At 42.9% G+C, this 19695-nt stretch overlaps 3 protein-coding genes across 4 annotated transcripts in view; 1 reads left to right on the forward strand and 2 right to left on the reverse strand.

Moving 5' to 3' along the window:
* The window catches only part of dctn6 (dynactin subunit 6), a 213862-nt gene that overhangs the window by 79487 nt on the left and 114680 nt on the right, over nucleotides 1-19695 (reverse strand). The gene's annotated exons all lie outside the window — the stretch shown is intronic.
* The window catches only part of LOC311009378 (glucosidase 2 subunit beta-like), an 87113-nt gene that overhangs the window by 20579 nt on the left and 46839 nt on the right, over nucleotides 1-19695 (reverse strand). The window contains exons 11-12 of one of the 2 annotated variants that reach the window (XM_084003509.1): nucleotides 7095-7164; nucleotides 5299-5388 (exon numbers count right to left, since the gene is read on the reverse strand). In XM_084003509.1, coding sequence (XP_083859635.1) covers nucleotides 5299-5388; nucleotides 7095-7164 — 160 coding nt within the window. The remainder of the gene's footprint in view (nucleotides 1-5298; nucleotides 5389-7094; nucleotides 7165-19695) is intronic. The other variant, XM_084003510.1, reaches the window with a different exon arrangement.
* Nucleotides 3267-19695, forward strand: part of LOC311009382 (fatty acid-binding protein, intestinal-like) — an 86612-nt gene continuing 70183 nt past the window's right edge. The window contains exon 1 of the mRNA XM_084003517.1: nucleotides 3267-3270. The gene's annotated coding sequence lies outside the window, so the exon portion shown is untranslated. The remainder of the gene's footprint in view (nucleotides 3271-19695) is intronic.

Raw genomic sequence — 19695 nt, forward strand, 5'->3', positions numbered from 1 at the left:
CATGGTAATTGACATTCAAGTTGGTATTCTCATGCATTGTTTGTTTTTATCCCCCGCATCGTGGTCCTTCTGTTGGCGTTCATTTTGCAGTAATGACCAAGCTCGCTGTACATTAAGTACATTCTCAGACAGCGCTGGTCGTTCTGTGTAGAGGTGCCTGTGTGGGTGCTGTCCAGGGTGCTGAAATGCGGCGGAGGAGATTGATAAACAGACAAGTCTCAACAAATGTTGGCATGGACTACAATATATTTACTTATTAATTGGTTTTTAGGCCTACATGTGAGCAAATGGGTTTTTGTGGGCCTGGTATGTACATCATTTGAGATGATAATTGCACATTTGCAGCCATTTGCGTTTCAATTAAAGGAAAATCCTTGAAGTCAGATTGATTCATTTAAGCGTAGAGCATAATGCACTGTATCTTAATTAGGAAGCTCAGGATGAGGCTTATTTTTTCCAAAATAAAAGCCCATGACCGTCACTGTAGTTTAACAGGAAACCAGGGTTGGACCTAGGACCTAGGTTCTGTTTTATATGCTACATATGAAGGTCTACTATATGAAGGTCAAACATGATGGCAGGAGGATACTTATTGGATATTTTGTCAGTGCTTGTGTGAAACTCAAGAGTAAACACTGCACTGTGCCGTTATCAGACAGGTCCTCTCTGCTGCATACATACAAAAGTGCTTAATATGAAAACCTTAAGGGTCAAGCTGACACAGACATATTAACACAGGCAGGCTGCTCTGCTGGTTCATGGTTTCCTCCATGCAGAGGAAATTAAGCATAATGTTTTGGTAGCTAGCAGCAGCAAGCAAATCTAACTTAAACTGGTGCAGTACTAACAAAGTAGGACAAAAATGTCCTAAAAACAGTAAAGTTGATTAACTAACTTAATTAATCATTTCAAATCAGAATTCGACAGGAAGTCCCGGCGTGCAGTCAGTGACAAGCTGGGTAACACAAAACAAAAAAATCTCAGAAAGGTTAACCAGACTGTTTCAACACAACCAACCCACAGATACTCTGCTCACGCCACACTTCACTAAAGTTGGCAACATAACAAAGGCTGATGAAATGTGATGCTTTTATGACCCCGGCAGACACACACACACACACACACACGCGCACACGCACACGCACACACACACACACACACACACACACACACACACACACACACACACACACACACACACACACACACACACACACACTGTGCCAGCCCACAGGTCTACTGAACAAACAGAAAACTCAAGCTACTTCAGATGGCCACCCCTGCTGTGGACTGGGCAAAATATCCACGTGCTTTCGGATGCTTACAGGAAGCGTCCAGCATCTTTACAGCCAAAAGGCTTCGTTGAATCACAACTTGGGGAGGGCTGTGATTCAAAAGAACGATAAACCGACTCCACTCTTCATCACGGTGACTAGGACAACTTGGAGGAGTTTGCATACACAAACAAACACATTTCTTTGACAAACTGCGGCTTCTTTTTTTAGGTCAAGTCAGAAAGTATTGAGAGACATTGACAGACAAACTAACACGTTGACATCACCTGACGATAAGAAATATAGAATATCACACTCTCATCTTCTGACACATTTTCCTCGACATGAAAGAATAGCAAATCTTAAAGCAGGTGAATGCAACCTTTCTGCTCCCTCGTGTTACTGCCAAAGAAGTAAACACAAGTTAAGTAGTTGCATAAACATGTCATTTAGAGTAACGCTACATGTCTTGCTTTAATTTAACAACAGTGTCTGTGCCACATTTATCAGAATCGGAAAGCTACTGGGTGTAACAAAGTGCTCATTCTCTAAGACATGGACATGCATAAACAGCTACCGTAGCATAGCCACTTATTTCAAAAACAGTCCAATTATGGTTAACCAGACCCAGTGACATTATGTCCCCTTGATAAACCGTGAAAAACAAGGTTTCCATTTAATTTGTGTGCATACATGCATTTCTATGTTAGAGGCGATCTGGTTTATATTCTGGCATAGCAAAAAGCCTTCATGTTGAACCTGCAGTATAATAATGGTGATGATGTGTTAAATAACATTAACATTATAAGCTCATTTCTAGTTTTTATTATTTGTTCTCATTTCAAGGAACACTGACACGGCAGATGCTCTTAAGAATTTTATCATCATGTGTTTACTGATTTTTTTCTTCTTCCAACTCTGACAAATACTTGCCATCCACAGGCGGGCAGTAAATAACTCACGCTCTAAAGAATGTTCCCGTCAATCTTCATAAATAACTAGTACTCGTGGCACAGCTGTTATGAAATTAAGCATATAAATGGCTCTATACTTCCATGTTACAATCACGACAGTCAGCAGACTCATCTCAGACTCCACACCAGCCGCCTTGCTGCGGTTTGTATCTAATTTGAAACGGCTCCCCCTAGGCTACCCGGATGGAGTCTCTTTCTTCCCCAGAAGAACCCCGTGCACCGTTAAGGCCAATGCGATGTTCCTCAGACAGTTGGAAGTGTCACTTGCGCTGCGTTATCCGTCTCTCTCCGCTCTGTCAAAGCTGAGCCACAGTGGTGAGCATGACTCACTGAAACGCTGTACTTTCCGATGACACGAGAGCAGAGGCTGAGTCAATCTGACCTGACAGTCTTGCATAAATCAGGACCCTTCGATTTAAGTTGCTTTGAGGAGTGTCGACAAATCCAAAAGGAGGAACATTAGACTCTGCTAGTAGGTAAGGACTCCACCTCTGAGAACTCATTATGGGATGTCTTCCTTCATGCTGTGCCAAGCTGTGTTGAATCCAGCCTAGTGATAAGTGTCCGTCAGCACCATAGAAACCAGTTCAGGGGAATTTTTGGAAGTGAGCTTTAACTTCCATTCTTGTTGTTAAAACATGCTACTAAATGAGTTACACAACACTCCCCGGGCCCAGACAAACAAGACGAGGTTTCAGCTCCGGTTTGTAAAAGTGATTCACACCATCATGAGGCAAGGCAGCAGCAAGGCTGAAGGAATAACTCATAGGAGGTGCAGAGCAAAGGACCCTCAAAATTCAGACAAAAGGATGAATCTCAGCTGGCAACTCCCATAGAAATGAAACACACTTTCAACATTAAAACGTTTGGCAGTGTATCAGATTAAATAGTTAAAAGCAATCAGCTTTCTATTTCCTTGCTCCATTAGGGCTGTCTAATACTCTTGAGTTGTCCCACACATGTCATTGCTATCTAATTATCCTCAACTGCTAGCATTTGAAACCGTTTGCATGCCACAGCCAGCATCAGCTAAGCATGCACAGCTATTATTAATATGACAGATGAACAGTGTTTTCAACCAAGCAAACTTTGAAAGGCTCCAGGCACTTTTCTCCGATATTAGCTTCCACTCAGACAAAAAAAAAAAGAAAAGAGCGAGCAACTTAATCCAATGCGAGAGATCGAAACATCAGGCAATTGAAAGATGGTTTCTAACGATGATCAAGAAGCCGGGGAGAGAAGTGTGTAATTCTGTTCCATTATTGGAGAGGAACTGTAGCTCTGCTAGTTCACTACTCGAGGGCATGGGAGGGAGTGTTATAGAAAGCTGTTGGTTTATGTGTCTGTCAATGTCATGTCTTTTCAGGATCACGGTTCAAGGCGAACAGCAAGGATAAAAGGGGGGCAGGGAGGGGAACTGGTACATTGCTGAGAGGGTGCTGGTAGGTCAGAGGACCTTCAACTGAGTTGACGCTAATGGATATTGTGCTCTTCAGTCATTTGAAGGATGAAAAATAACATGGAGTGGATGATACCGATAGGCCGGGGGAAGACAGGTAACACTGTACAGCATGGGCTTCTGTGCTAAATGCTGAGTCACTGTTTGCCCTGTTTGGGGTTCATAGCTTTCCTGTGAATTTAGAATCATAGGAGCCATCTCTCCATCATGTCATCAAAACATCTTGCAGTAAATGTGCAATTTTATTATCTAATACTCTCTACAGTCAATTTTTTTTTTTGGCTTATGTACTTTCCAGATTTTGCCTCCTAAATGGCAAACCATGCAAACAAATCACACTGATGTATAAGGGCATGGGAAAAACCACTGATTCCAAGGATGTCTGAAAAATGGATTTGCAGTGCAGATCTCAGATAATTTTCTTTCAAAACTGCAACCACCCACAGGCTGCTAAAGCTCCAGCTGGCAAGCAATCCTGAGGAGAACAGATTCTACCCCAGCAGGGGCCATAGGGATGCAGCGGGAGAGAGTAAAAGAAGCTCATTCTGTTGATTAAATTTAGTTGATTTAGCTGCTTGGCTTTCTCCAGGGTGACTTGGAGCACACAAATTATCAAATTTAAATGGTGGAATAATAACTGAGATGGTTCACGTTTGTTACAGAAAGACATGTTTTTAGTACAGAAATAATACCCAGCCTCTGGTTAACATATTGATTTTGTGACGAATCTTTGGAAATGTTTCACCTTTATATTCACGATTTTTTATGGGTACCTGCAGTGCATTGTATTGCAAAAGTAATTGCTTTATGAAAGTTCCATTATTGAGAAAACATAACTATCAAAAGCTTCATGAAAAGTTTGTCAAAACCATGAAAATGTATTTTCTGTTGGTAGCTGTGTCCAAATTCAGCGGCTGCAACAAGGCTGTCCCGTTTCAAAGACCCACCTTAAATGCAATCGAGGAAATATGGCCTTCCAACTGATGCATCCTTAATGGCCCGACCTATCCCAAGATTCATTGTGGGTTGGCGACAATTGGATTTTAATCAAGATGGCATCTACGAACGGATCAGCAGTGGGAAATGTGACAGAATACACTCTCGCCTGAAATATATCATGGGCCGGTGGCGCCGGCGCTGAAGCGTATCCTCCATCATAATGTAAAAAATAAAAAAAAAGAATAAAATATGATCTCTGGCTCCATTTTAATCATATAACGTTAGTTACCTCTTCTATTCTCTTTTTTTGTCAACTGCAGCTAGTTGCTAGGCAACGGGAGCGGCAAACGGTGGAGGCAGGAACAGCTGGTGATGCAAACAGGAAATCCTCTGTAGACCGGACCGTGTCATTTCGGAGTCTGCTCGGTTCGGCCTTTTCGGTCCTCAAAAGCACCCGGCCAACATCGTTTCCTCTAAAAGGACGTGACCGCTGAATTAGGACACAGCAGTGTGTGTGGTTTTGTGAAATGTTATTATGGTGAAAGCATACTTTTATATGCAACCATATATTTCAAGACTGGTTTCCATATTACTGCCAGACAAATATAACAACATACATAAAAAAGTTAATGAAAATTCTCTCATTACTTACTCATAAACTTTCAGCTTGTAACACTGGCTGTTCAAAAAGAGAAACTCCCAATCTGGTCCATAGTCTATGGTCAGCTTCTTTCGGAGATCACTGAGAAAACAAAAATTAATATATTGGATCAAAACAATATTTAAAGATGCATTTTTTGGGGGATTGAGCTAGTCCAGCACCATTCAACATTATAGAAAATGAATAGTTCCATAGCACTCAAAAATAAAAAAAATACAACACTGGTACAGTTTTTAGCAAATCACTTTTAAAAATGTGTCTCAACATAAGTCATGCAATGATTTCTGGCACAAAATCTGCAGCACAACATTGCTCAAAGGCTCCATTCAATATGAGAGAAGCAAGTGTTATTGAATGTTCTGGAAGGCCATTTGTTTCAAGTTCCTTTCTGACAAGCTGCTTGAATAACCTCAACATGGCTCCTAACTGTGCTGACTATATAGCTTTATTTTTTCATGCTTTTTTTAGCGACTGACTTCTGTTTAAAAAAAAAGTGTGTTGATGAGGTGGCCCTTAAAAGCCCACTTTTATGCAATGTCTCCAATTATCTGAGCTGGTGAGGGCTGCTTTTCCTTCGCTAGTCGCAAATAAGGGAACTGAGCCCAATCCAACAGCGCACAAGTCCTTATTTCCATATTCATAACCCAGAATTTATAATGGGGTTAATGAATGTTTAGAGAAGCCGAAAGTTTTCGCTCGGGGTTGATACGGTAAGGTGGCATAGGGGGATGATTCAGGGTCAGAAAAGCAACACAGGTTACACATGCGCATGCAATTCCCTGTAGGGAAGGGGTCACAACATTCTTGCACAGAGTACATTTTTGTGGAAATTACCCTTTACAGCACGCTGAAGGAATAAAAAGGTGTGGACTAATCAGCAAGAAACTATAATTTCATACTAGTTACCAAAGGCATGATGGCACAAATGCACTACTTTATACTGAAAAAGGACGTGGCCTGAACACAAGATGGGGGAAACTCTCCAACACACATAAATGAGTAATTTGACCAGGAGCAATTGAAGCAAGGTGGACAATGAAGAAGTAGAGCAACTGAAGTCATGCCAGCTTATTTTCCCTCTTTTCCTTCATCCTGGGGTTTGTTTAGGAGGGGAAACAAATCTTGACCTTTTGGTAAGTGCCATCTCTGTGGTTGGCTCTCCTCTCCGCCTACTGTAATGCAGAGTTTCCAGGCCTAAGGGCCGCAGTTGCTACTTATCAGCTATAACTGGCTGGCCCAGAGCTCTGTGCAAACATCTGAAAGGGAGCGAAAGCACGTCACGGGAATTCTCACCCAATTCTTCTGGATTGAAAAAAACAAGTGTGTAGCTAATGTGTTATGACAGGAGGTCCTTTATTCCAATAATGCAAAAAAAATAATTACAGCTTTTGCCATACTAATTTGTGCCGTGTCTGTCTTATAAAAGATGCCTCAAAGAAGTTTGGATAATTCATACCCAGGAAGACACTCCCTCTCCTGAAAGTAAGTTGGAATAGCCCGACCCACCAGAGCACAGTAGGCAACCAATAGCATTTGTTTTGTTCGTCATTAAAAAATTAGCCTTAGGAGTACAAATTCATTACTGTACAGCTTTCCTTGCTACTTTAACACAGACGGATTGAGTCTATTTTAAGGCCTGGTTACATACAATGCCAACCCAATTACAATAACAATGTGAGAAGCTGATGCATTGTCCAAACACAGGGAAAAATGTTCAGGATTTAGCCACAACTATGTGACAATGGCAGCCAATTTCTGCTTCTCTCTCTTTGTTATTCTTCCCTTACCTTATTTCCATGTTGACGGTCTCGTAGGCTTCTTCCACCTTCTTCAGATTGGCAGCCTCCCATTCTGCAGCTAGACAAAACAAAAGGTCACACGAATTAACACTGCGGAGTCGTCGCATCTCAACAGCTGTGTGTTGCCAAACAGTGGGCACTTAATATACCGTAGGCTGTTATATCGAGGACTGGGCAAGGAGCAAGGCCGCATATAAACAGTAAAAAAAAATCATATTTCCAGGTGTGGTAACTGCCGAAAGACACACAAGCTTATTATTATGTTTTCAATGACGGTGGCCGTGATGATTTTTATCTCTTTCTCACACTAGGTCAAATGAAACTGTAAGTAAAAGTCTGCATGTACAACTATGTTTGGATATTATTCAGACCAATTGATGAATTTACATTATTCACTCTACTTTGAACTCCATTTTGGTGTTCAATAACTCCTGATGGGAAATATATGGCTGTTTGACAGCTAAATGCTCCACCGTCTTCACTTGCTAGTAGCTAAAATAGTTTCTCTTTCATTTGGTGTTGGGCAGGTAATGTAATATGTAGCGTCAGTTTTACATATCTTTTTTACACAAAACAGCCTACTGCTGTTGGAAATGGGGTTGAAAAGAGCAACATTTTTTTTAAGGCCATAAAACCAAACAATGAGATGAAAGACGCTTAAAAACTGCAAAGCTGAGGGGAACTGCAGAGTCGAGCAATAATTCTCCGTGGGTTTGTAACTACAAGCAACTCCTTTCATATTATTCTCACCATTTAATCAAATGGGATTCAAATAAATAGTAAAGTGCAGCTTTATGGGCTTTATCAGCAAATAGGTACAGATTTGCTGGTTCCATCCTCTTCAATTCAAGGGTTTGCCTCTTTATTATTTCATATCATTGTAAGTTGAACATTATACTTGCACCCATATGTGGTGTTTAAGCAAATATGCCTCCCTAAGGACATCCTGATTGTCCGTTATGGAGACCTTTTCAACAGAGGCTGACAACAGTTGACAGAATAATATCCTAGGTGAACTGTGTTGACCACAGTGTCTTTCACTGCAGAATTACACCTGAACAAAAGGGGCTGAACACTTGAGGACAGAGACGACGGCAAAGAATAGAAGCGACGACTCCAGTTTAATTGTCTAGCGCTGACGGACCTGGGGATTTACTGGGGTTTGGAAGTGGACAGGTTCATCTCTGTCGTCGTGGAAAACTCTTGCTGGGGCTCTGGCACCGTGGCAACGGCAAGGAAAGTGTACGTGGTAAGGACTGTGTGGGAAGCTGTCACAGCCCTGGTTTGAATACCAATTAGCATGTTCCTTGCATGTGGTCTCAGCTGGTTGCCCACAAAGATACCCCCCACACAATTCCCCCAGTACCTATTTCTTGCCGAGCAGTGTACAGATGTGGTGTGTCCAAGAGGCAAGCTGTGATCTCCCATGCTGTAATGGCTATTTTTATAGCACCAATGAGGGGAAATCTGTCCCTAACCCACCCCCCGATCCCCTTAGCCCCTTTAGAAAACCACAGTCATACACAAGAATGTTCTCTCTTGCATCCACAGATTCCCTCCCTTGTCTTATCTTATATTTCTCTTTCTTGCAGATGCACACGCACACACCAATCATGAGTCTCAGCGATGACGAGAGGGGATGTAGAACCCCAAGTGGGTGACATTTGACCCCTTGCAAGCAACCCGGTCGTATGGAGAGAGTGGTGAACGTAAAGGGGAAGCTGAGGAGGAGGAAGAAAGGCTGAAAAGGCAGCCAGGCGTACAGCACCCAGAGCAGCCAACACAGGGAATGGAAAGCCTCTGGAATGGTCTCTGCACCAGTCAAGCCGGCACAGCCTGAGGCTGATATGCAGTATACCAAAAAGACCTCATGCATGGTGTAATGACTGCAAGGATTTGATTAACGGTCAGCGGGTGTCAAGCCTCTATATTCACAGCAAGCATAAATACACTGCTCAAAGCTATTTCGTTATGTACTCATGCTATGTCTTTTGAAACTTAAACATTATGGCTTACTTCAACAGCCTAACAATTACTTATTGTCGTGCACAGAAAGAAATGCCTTTTATTGTACCGAAAAGTCTACTTTCATAATTACAGCATATTATGGAAAACGTAGGACAAATGATTTCAAGTTGGAGGCCAGTGCATGACATTTTCCACTTCCACAAGTGTACCGTACTTCACTTTTAGCACTAGACTCTATCAAGAGGGTTTTTAACTCACGGAGGCGGCGCGCAAAAATAGAAGAGGAGGAATGTGCTGTATAGCGTATGCCATCTTCTGTCGGAAATCTCCTGTGCATACCTACCTTGGGCCGGAGACCAGAGATGCTCCGCTTACATGCGAACGGATCAATAAGCAAGGCAATTTCTCGGCAACTCTAAGAAAAGAAGTCCGGGAGATGCTGAACAGAACGAGGGCAATGCAGCGAGGCTACCCTTGAACCTCACACTAACAACGGGCGTCTTCAGATACATTACGTTGACGATCACGCACATAGTAGGAGTTGGCTTTGTTGTCTGTAAAACCTGCTCTTTAAAATGAAGCCTGTCAGAATGCTCAAGCTTCTACATTAGATCCCAGTCACTTTCCTTCACAATCTCTTTTAGTCGCCCTCCCCTTTATCAACCCCTCTTTTTTTTTTTCCTTTTACATTTTTGACATGAAAATTCTCCCCTCTTTCAATATTTTCTGCATCAGCTGCTCTGAGTCTCCCCGTCACCGTCACCTCCCTCTCTCCAGCTCCATTTCCTCTGTTTCTTTCCTCACTTGGCAAACTTGTACTGACTGCAGAGTGGGGAGAGCTAAAATATAGGATTCCTGTAATGAAATGTTTATGGCAAGGTGGTAACAATAAACATGGGGCCTCCCAGATACCGTCAACGGGGCTGGCTGATGCATTAATAACCATCTGCCAGCATCAAACACGACTGCCCAGAGGTGCCAATTAACTTATTTTTCTTAAAGAAATGATCGAAAAAAGGTTACGAGAGAAGAGATAAAATGAAAAATAATTCATGTTTACATAGTTAATCTTAAATAGAATGTTTTCGAATACAAAGAATAAAACATGAAACAAACTCTCACTTGAAATATATGGTTTATGCTTCCTTATATCTCAGCGTTGATTCTGAAACCGTAGCACAGGCAGCTGGGAGTTGAGAAGAGGTCAATCTCGCCCCCTGCATAATCGTTGTGTTGGAGTGTCTGATTTTATTAGGGTTGAGCGGATAACAGTAGCTGGCAGAAATAGCATCATGTTTTGAACCATCAGTGCAATTCATAGCATTGTGACTGACTCAGTTTGGATTCGGTCTCCCACACTCTCATCCGCAACACTCTTTATTTACACACAGTGGTTGGAGCATCGCACGGCTAGGGTGCCCTGACATTAAGAATGGGTCCCATTCACTGCAAAACTGTGATAATAATGTGATTATATCAAATTATACAAACCAATAATGAGAATGGAGAGCACATAATGTGATTTGAAATGCTTAGTCAAATTAATGTTGCATTCTCATACACACACAAACAAATAAATTAAGGAATACACATTTAATATTTTGACAAGAAGAAGTGTCGAACATTTCAGAATAATTTCTAGATTTGCCACTTTTGTCGTTTTTTTTTGTTGTAAACTGAATATTCTTGTCACAGAACAAAACAAACAAAATGAAAATGTCATCTTGGGTTCTGGGGAAATGTGATGGGCATGTTACGCTATTATCTGACATCTTACGGACTAAATGATATTGTATTAATTAAAATATGACAGGATAGCGTTCTTGCCAAGAGTTAGAGAGGAGAAGATGGTTACCAATCATTAAATATGAAGGACTGCAAACATGGGAAACAACTGGTTCTGTCTGAAAATGACAAATCCCCCTACCAGCTGGTCACCATAGCTCCCAGCCTTTATGCCAGGCTTAACTAACAAAGGACTACATCCTAATATGACAGCTATAAGAGAAATATCAATCTTCTAATCAAACTCTCTAAATGTTACACTATTCCTTTAAATTCTGTATCGTCTTAAATCTCTATGTAAACGTGAGATTGCTGATGTGTTAGACCCAACTAAAAGCGTGACTTACTGAGATGAAGAAGTGTTAATATTTGATTGCAACAGTGTGTTATTCATATAACAGCGCTAAAACGCATGTAAATGGTTGGAGTCACTGCTCGTATTATCATCGCGACGCGCGCTTATTATTCATTATATATTTTAACGGTGAAGGGCGCCCAATGAACAGAATAAACAGTCTGTGTGGAGTGAGTTCACTCTGCAACAACTGGGTGCTGTTTATGAATATGTATGATGTAACAAACGCCTAGGAGCTGACCTACTTCTGCGTCTCCTCTGCTCATGACTTGGTCCCCTTCCGGGGTAACGCTGTCATCTTGCAACATACTGTAATAGCAGGAAGGATGTGACTCTCATGTACAAATCGACATGCTCCCTTTTGATGGTTTTGCGAGTGATGATAACCGTCTGCTGAGGAAACGCTCTCAATAGGTGGTTGCACAGCTGTAGGAACCGTCAGGATGTCGTAATGACAGATTATTCCGTCACCGCATGCGAGTTTTGACAAGTTTATCAATTTCACTCGCCTAAATGCAGATGTTAACATCGATTTGTGCTGGTTCTAAGGGAGTCATGCTCAGAAATAAACAACAAATGATGGCATGTGCACTCAAGTAGTCATGTGACGTGAACGCGAGAAGATGCAGGAAATGGAGAAAAATGTGACGGACAAGTAGGCGCAGACAAAAGAGAGCTCTCGACATAACTGGGGCTGCACACTGGAGAGTACTCGTCTGCACCATCTCATAAAATATCTTTATCTGGGATCATCTTGGTATGGTGCCAAGCACTGTTTGCTTCAGGAGCCGGGAAAGGAAAAAATCTATTTCAGACAACATGAGACACAGAAAGCTGGCAGCCGCTCCAATCAGACTTCCAACATTTGATAAGTGAAAATGGGCTAATTTGGTGTATCCCTCGAATGGTTTGCAATCCAATACATTCTTCCCGTGGCTATCAAAACACACGCGCATGGGTGAGGGAAGGTGAGAGGCAAATTGTTTCAACCTCTCGACAGCTTAATGGAAGAAGAGAGGGATGTACTAGCAGCTCATTCGATAGCAAAAGGATGCTTTTCCCACCTTGCTCCTCTCTAGACTCTTCCGTTGCTCCTTCTGTCGAACAAGCACTCAAGGTGAGCACAATTATGTCTCAAGGACGCGTCGCCCTCGGCCGGGGGTCAGAGGTCTCGCCAAGCGCCGCATTAATGGCGAACCCCTCCTGCTTAACATTTCACATCTAATTTGGAAAAGTGCTGAACGGAGCCTTTAATTAACATCAGCCCTCGCCAAGGTTTGTAACCTGCCGGAGCGCCGGTCCCCGCGCTCTCTCGCACACCAAAGCTCCGCCGCCTCGCCATCACATGCCAATTCATTTGTTGAGTGCTGGCATGCGTCATCTTAAAAAAAAAAAAAAAAAAAGCTCTCTGGTCACCCCGATGTGAACCGAGGGACCTGCCGAAGGATTTGTATGTGGGAGACGGCGGTGTAGGAGTGCAGCTTGCTTAGAGAGCTGTCATAGATTTCTCAGTCAAGGATCTTGTTAAATAAGCAACCAACTGATGTTGAGAAGGCATATTGACCGAAGAGCAGCAGCAGTTATGATCTGCTTCACATCAAAAATACCTTATCTTATACCAGCTTAAATTCTTGTCTCCATACATCGCTCACTCTTACATATTCATTCCCTTCTTCAGACAACCCATACGTACGAAGCTAAGTTGTTTATACTACCTAAAGCAGCAACGTCTTGACAAGTTGCACAACAAAAATAACACCACGGACAGCACGACTATGCAACTAAGCTTGCCTCGCGGGCGACGCCTCTTTCAAACAGTCTATTCTCGGTGCTGCACCATGTCATAAACAAAGTTTGTCAGCGACACTGAAAACTGCGTGCGATAATGATATAATCAGATGTTAATCCTTACTCCTGCTTCCTGGCATGACATGTGAAAAAAATATATATAATCTGTGCAAACGGATGAAAATGGATGATGAAAGTGAAATCATGAATTAAAGAAGTCTTTAAATCGCACCTGAACCAGTTAAAGTGGGAACAAAAGCAGCTGATTACAAGTGCGGCGGACAGGCAGCAGACGGCGCAAAATTTGGTCAAAGCAAATTGCAGGGCGCCGTCAGACCGCCAGCAACACCCCCCCCTACCGTAGAACCCACTGAGTCAACAAAATGCTGGACAGAGGAAACCCTAACTCCACCTCACAAGACAAACTAGAGCAAAGACCAATGTGATTCCTGGTCATTTAATTAGCAGGAGATGAGAATGCTCCTTAGGATTTAAGAAAATGTTTCCAGCTGCTTATATTCAGGGTCATTGGCTTGAATGGGTACTGGTCAGCTCAGACCGCATCGTGGCTCAAACCAGCAGCGTTAGCACTGCAGATGGCAGTCTGCTAGAAACAGATGAGGTAGCACAAAGGACAGAGCACGACAAAAGCCAACACAGTCAGCTGTAGCTCAGCAAGGACCAACGGTAATAGGGGCCGGTGATGATAGCACCATGGACAGCACCGGTTTGCCCCCATCTAAGTCAGCACCACGGAGAGTGCTTGCTGAGCAGGCACCAAGGAAAACAGATCACACAGGAAAAAAAAGACTGGGCTGGAAAACTCACTGAGCAGCAACAACTCTGCCAGAATAGAGATACAGATTCAAGACAGTTCTCTAAATGCTTTTTTTTCTTTTGTCAGTCTCATTTTACACCACATCTAACCAGAGGGAGTTAGTGGAAGTGACATTGTTTGTTTACTGCGGCATTTTAAGGGGGGGGGCACTGTGAGAACCAAAGGAAAAACTTCCTCCTGTCCGTTTCAGGGAATGACTTCCGCTGACACCGCTGCACTCTGAGCGTTGCTATGCTAACGTCGCTCCAAATGGGGGCTTTTCAGGACATGTCAGACAAGTCGGAGAATTAGACGGCGAGAGAGAGAGAGATGTGCACTCGCACACAGACATGCTAACACATCCACTGTGCAGTGAGATAACAACGAAGGCTAGGAGTGTGGGAGAGGTAGCTTGTAGAACAACGGAGAGTAAGGGGGAAGGGAGAGAGAGAGCGTGTGTGTGTGTCTCAGCGGTCGTTGGACTTAACTGAACACCATTGATTGGCTAATCTAAGCAGGACCGCTATCAGCACAGCGAGGGCAGCATCTAGCGTCCACGCCCCTGAAGGAGGGGGGTGGTGGAGACGAGCCCGGTGACCTATGGTCTTCTTATCCTCTTTGTGAATAAATGTGTGTGTGTGTGAGTGTGTGGTCCTGACATCTCCACACTGCATCAGTCTAATCGGGGGGAAAGAGGGAGAGGGAAGAACGACAAGTGTGAGTCAAGTCGTCACGCTACAGATGGCGATAAACTCCGGGATGGCTCTCACCGGCCCCGAAGCGTAGCTCTTTATAGCAGCACGCTCGGCTCCAAGACATAATCACAAAGACACACACACAATGAGAGGATGACGCCTCTACACCTGTAATTTAACCAACAGGAAAGTCTCCATACAGTTGAAGCAGAATTGGTGTTTTTGCGTGATGCATTTTTCCATCATTTGTACAATGGGGTGGAATTTTGGGACATACATTAATCATTTATGGTCCTTTCTGTGAAAACTTAAGATTAGAGGTATGATATCATGCAGATTTATATCATTACTGTACTTTTATTCTATACCACAGTCCTTCAACTTCACAAGTGCTTAACTATTCCATCTTTAGTCCTCAAAGGAGCCTTTTCAATTGTTTTCACACTGCATTTCAAGACAGGCCCATCTGCCTTATTTACTTTTACAACCATCCCCGGATCCCTACTGGGAGCGAGCGCGTTACTCCCTCTCTCCTGGCAGTGTCACAATTATGATCAAAAGCTGCCTGTATGTGCGCGCAAAACGTGTGTTAGCGTGTGTCAGAGACAAGTGTGGACAAAACAAATGGTGAAGCCAACACCAAACCCCTCTTGTGTCAGTTAATTATTTTTTCAGCGCTCCAGATGCTATCGCCGACTGAATACACAACTTAAGACTTTGCCGAGGGCACTGCTTTGTGAAGGCGCGCCGGCCCTTTAAATAATACTTAAAGGCGAAGGACGGGGCTCTGGCTACCAACACTGATACAGCAGACGCAGCCTGATGGCAATTATTTAGACGTCCGCTTGCTAATTATAATGGAGGATGACAGGTGCCCGAAACAATTTGAGCGCAAACTGCCTGTGAGCTTCTGCGTGTGGTTGTCTCTGCTCATGGTTAGAGATAAAGATAGCCGGGCCAATGTCTCGTCAAACAAACGTCTCTTTTACTTCTCAGCTGGGCTCGGTAGCACTTGATTGGTTCTGACGAGCATGTTGTTACGAAGACGCTGCGTGTTGGTGGTTTCACCAGCTACCTGGAGCTGTTTGTAATAGACCAGTGGGGTAAGAAGGGGGTGAGGAAGGCGGAAAGACTTTTCTGATGAGGAAATCTTGTGTTATCACCTAAAATCTGGCGTCTTGCTTGAGAGGTGATGGCTTGAAACATGTCTGGAGAGGATAATTGTGGCTATATTTAAAGTATTTATGCTTTTTGTTTTTTTAATTTATTGAATTAATGCATGTATTGATTTGTGTTTGGAAAAGGACTGCCCTACAAGACTGTAAAAGAAAGAAATATCATACATAAGAAGCGAGTATCAGCTGATTTTTTAGAAATTACTATACAAAAGTAGAACGTTGCTTCCTAAATATCAACAAAGGAGGCCAAAAGAGAAAAGAAAGGAAATCTAAATATATTAACCAATAATTTGCACAAGTGAGTCTGAAATACTGTGTCTTTTAGGATCAGTGTTGATGAAATCCATCTGCCCTCTACTCATACCCCAAAAGCCTCATTACTGCCACGAACTCAGCACCATTTAACATCCATAAAAGAGAGACATGCACACTCACACAGCTATCCATCCTGGAAGCTGAGAGGAGACATTGAGCCTTCCCATGGGACCGAGGAAAGCGAGGGAGGAGCCAGTAGGTGGTAGAGGGTATATCCAATCACGGAAATCAAGGCAGTTGACTGATGAATAATGAATATAAATTGAATGCTTTTCGCTGGCGTCGGCGTGCGCGGCTGCGGCGAGTTGGGAACGCGAGCTGATGCACAGCTGTCGATGTGTCGGGGTGATTGTGGGGTGTGTTTCGTACACACTAAAGACAGGACTGCATTACAGTCTGTCATTTTGTCTGCTTCTCTATGTTATTGCTTTACTGTGTGTGTGTGTGTGTGTGTGTGTGTGTGTGTGTGTGTGTGTGTGTGTGTGTGTGTGTGTGTGTGTGTGTGTGTGTGTGTGTGTGGTGTGTGAATGAGGCCTATTGACATCTTCTACTGTGACCCTCTGACTCCTGACAACTTCAATCAGTAGGATGAGTAGGAGGCGAAGGGGGAGGGTGTGAGTCCACAGCGAACAGTTATGATGAGTGTGTGTGTGTCTATGAGAGGAGAGTGTGTGTGTGTGTGTGTGTGTTTGTGTGTAAGACAGAGAGATCTGCGTGCAAATCGTTGCCGTCCACGAATAAAAAGTTCACGGCGAGGCAAGAAAGCTTGCTTTTCATATGATGAATTGATTTGTCTCCATGCAGTGTTATGTAAATGAAAACATGCTGTAGCTACGGCCGGTCTACTTTCATTAATAGTGTCATAAAAATCTCTTTGCATTACCATGAGTCATTTTATAATTACCAAAGATACGTGTACGCAACATTTTATTGGATGGGCAGATGTCTATTCGTAAAGGAATTTTTTATCATGAATTCAGACTAAATCAAATCAGTTCAAACACTGTTCAGTGCCTTCCCTTGAAATAAAGAATAAGTGGGTTGTATTTTCAATAAAGATTATTCATTTATTTATTATTTAGAGACACAGTCGTGTGTCATCTCCGATTAGGCGAGCAATTATCTATTAGCACCATTGACTGCACTGGGATTTGTGAGTCACATGCCAAACTGTGTGACCTGCCATTTTCGATCAACAAGATCCACATTTAGATTCCACATCAGTCCCTATGTGACGCCAGGCACCGGTGTGAATGAGAGAGCGGGAAACCTCTGCACTTTGCTTCACACAAACACAATCCCGGATGGTTTTAATTGTCAGGAAACCGAGGCATAACAACACTAAGGCCGGATATATATACTTTAATCACGTGTTTGCATTGCATTCATGTACACAACCAAACGTGTAGTTAACAGCAAGTAAATCTCCAGTTTAAGCCTCTACAACCAGGCTAGCAGCTCCATGCTAACATGCTAATATGCTCACGATGACTAACATGATGAAAAATGAACTACAGTTAGACCTTCCCCCATTCATTCATGCTGATTTTCATTAAAATAAACGAATGGTGTCCTGAATGTTAGAATTTACACAATTTAAACTGCTGAAACAAAAGTTGCTTCATGTTGTCAAATTTCCTGTCAATGCACAAAGAAAAAAAAAATACACGTCAGCCTATTGCTGAGCAGACAAAAGCCTGGCGCCGATACGGAGTAAAGATTGAGAGGGCAAAACAAGACATGTGATTTATGCCTAATCTGGCCACTCCGTTTCATAAGGCTGTAACTGCACTTTCATTCCAGAGAGTAGTTTGTTACCCTGTAAAAGCCTCGGCATCATGTGATGATATAGTAGAGGTAGTGGGACTCATGGTGGACCCCCAGTCTGCAGGTAGACCCGTTTCACATTTTCTACACAGGTGCAGTGAGAGATTTACTATACGTTTCAGTCACATGACATATCAGCCAATAATAGGCTTTCCATTGTTTACAACCAAATATGAATTTTTCCCTTTTTTTTTTTCTGCCAGCAGTCTCAGGCTTTCAGGCACTCTTTCATAGGCACGTAAAAAGTGTCACATTATAAATTCCCTGGTCTATTATTACCTTTGGAGCAATGACACATCCCACACAGCCAGTGCCAAAGAGCTCCACTTGGGAACAGGCCCAAGGCACTATGTTACACCTTACTAACTGCATCGTAGCGATTGGGATCTGGAAACCAAAGCACCATACCTCATTTGTCTTTTTTGCTCTGTACGGCACACCTCCACCTGTTTTTCCTTTTCACTTGCATGCTCTCTATCTTCTGTTATTTTATGCCGAGGCATTCTAGGGCCGCTCTGGGGGGGCTGTTCGTTCCAAGAAAACTTAAAAAAGTGACTCAAGTACACAGTTATCTTGAAGAATGACACTTTTAAAAAGTTGCAGTTTCATTGGCCGTGGCTATACTGCTACTATGTACTAACTCTTGCTGGTTATAAAGAAAAGCACAGGTAGAACTTTACTAACCAATATAGCTGAGTTATTATTGTTGAGCTAGGTGTATAGGCTAGGCTATAGCTAAGATGTTGGAGTTTCACAGCATCCCAGTAGCCCTTTTCTTGTCAGATTGCCCTGGATTTCTTTGCCTAGCCCTAACTGGGAATCGAATACCCGGTCTGTCTCCTATACCAAAGTCTAAAGATCTATCCAGCTGTATAGCAGCCACTGTAAAATGTGCAGTAATCACATCTCAGCTCTGTGCATGGGGGAATATTTGGCTTGTCACACAAACACACACACACACACACACACACACACACACTCGTCTAAAAGACAACAGCATAAACAGCATAGATATGATTGACTTGCCTAATCCAATTACATTAAGAAACCGCTGTTCATTTAAGATGTACATTAAGCTAATTTGAAGAATTTTTTTTTTTGATTAGCAGACAGTAACAAACAGACTAATTGTTGTGTCTGGTGATTTGTGCTGCATAACATGATTCATGCACTGTCAATCATGCTCGGCTCCCGGATGGAGGGATGGACCGTTAGCCGTCAGTCGCTGCAACCCCAACATGTAAACGGCACATCTTTATAGCGTGTGCACAGAGTGTGCATATCAGTACATTGAGCTTACTTACATTTGTTTATCCATAGTCAAATTTAACAACCTTGACATTTACCAAAATTGATTTCCGTCACAGCCTTGCATTTGTTTGAACATACAACGGCAATGACACTGTAATCCCATTTTAATTAGAAAGATGTAGCAAGCACGCTAAGCTCACGCGCTCTATTCCCCGCAGCGATGCCACACTGGCAAGGAATCAATCACCAAGGCACCGGTTGCCAGGGCAACGAACGAGGGGCTTCTGCACTACTGTCTAAGTGGTAAATGATTGCTGGTGTAACTCATTGGCGGATGTGAGGAGTTTTTTATCTCTCTGTCTCTTTCACTCTCTCGTCTCCCCCCCCTACATCCCCCTCTCGTCGCATATCCAGAGAGTTAATTAAAAGCAGCCAACATGAAATAAATCTAAATCTGAGTAGAAATGAAACATACAGTACAAATTGAATTCCCACGTCAAGGGGTTTGAGGTTGGGCGGATAGGTGGGGGGGGGGGGGTAGCAGAAGGCAATAGGAGTGATAAATGGACGTGGAGTGTGAGAGAGGTGTGAAATGGAGAAAAACATCCAC

The sequence above is a fragment of the Eutrigla gurnardus genome, assembly GCF_963514095.1.
Source record: "Eutrigla gurnardus genome assembly, chromosome: 23".
NCBI classification, from domain to species: domain Eukaryota; kingdom Metazoa; phylum Chordata; class Actinopteri; order Perciformes; family Triglidae; genus Eutrigla; species Eutrigla gurnardus.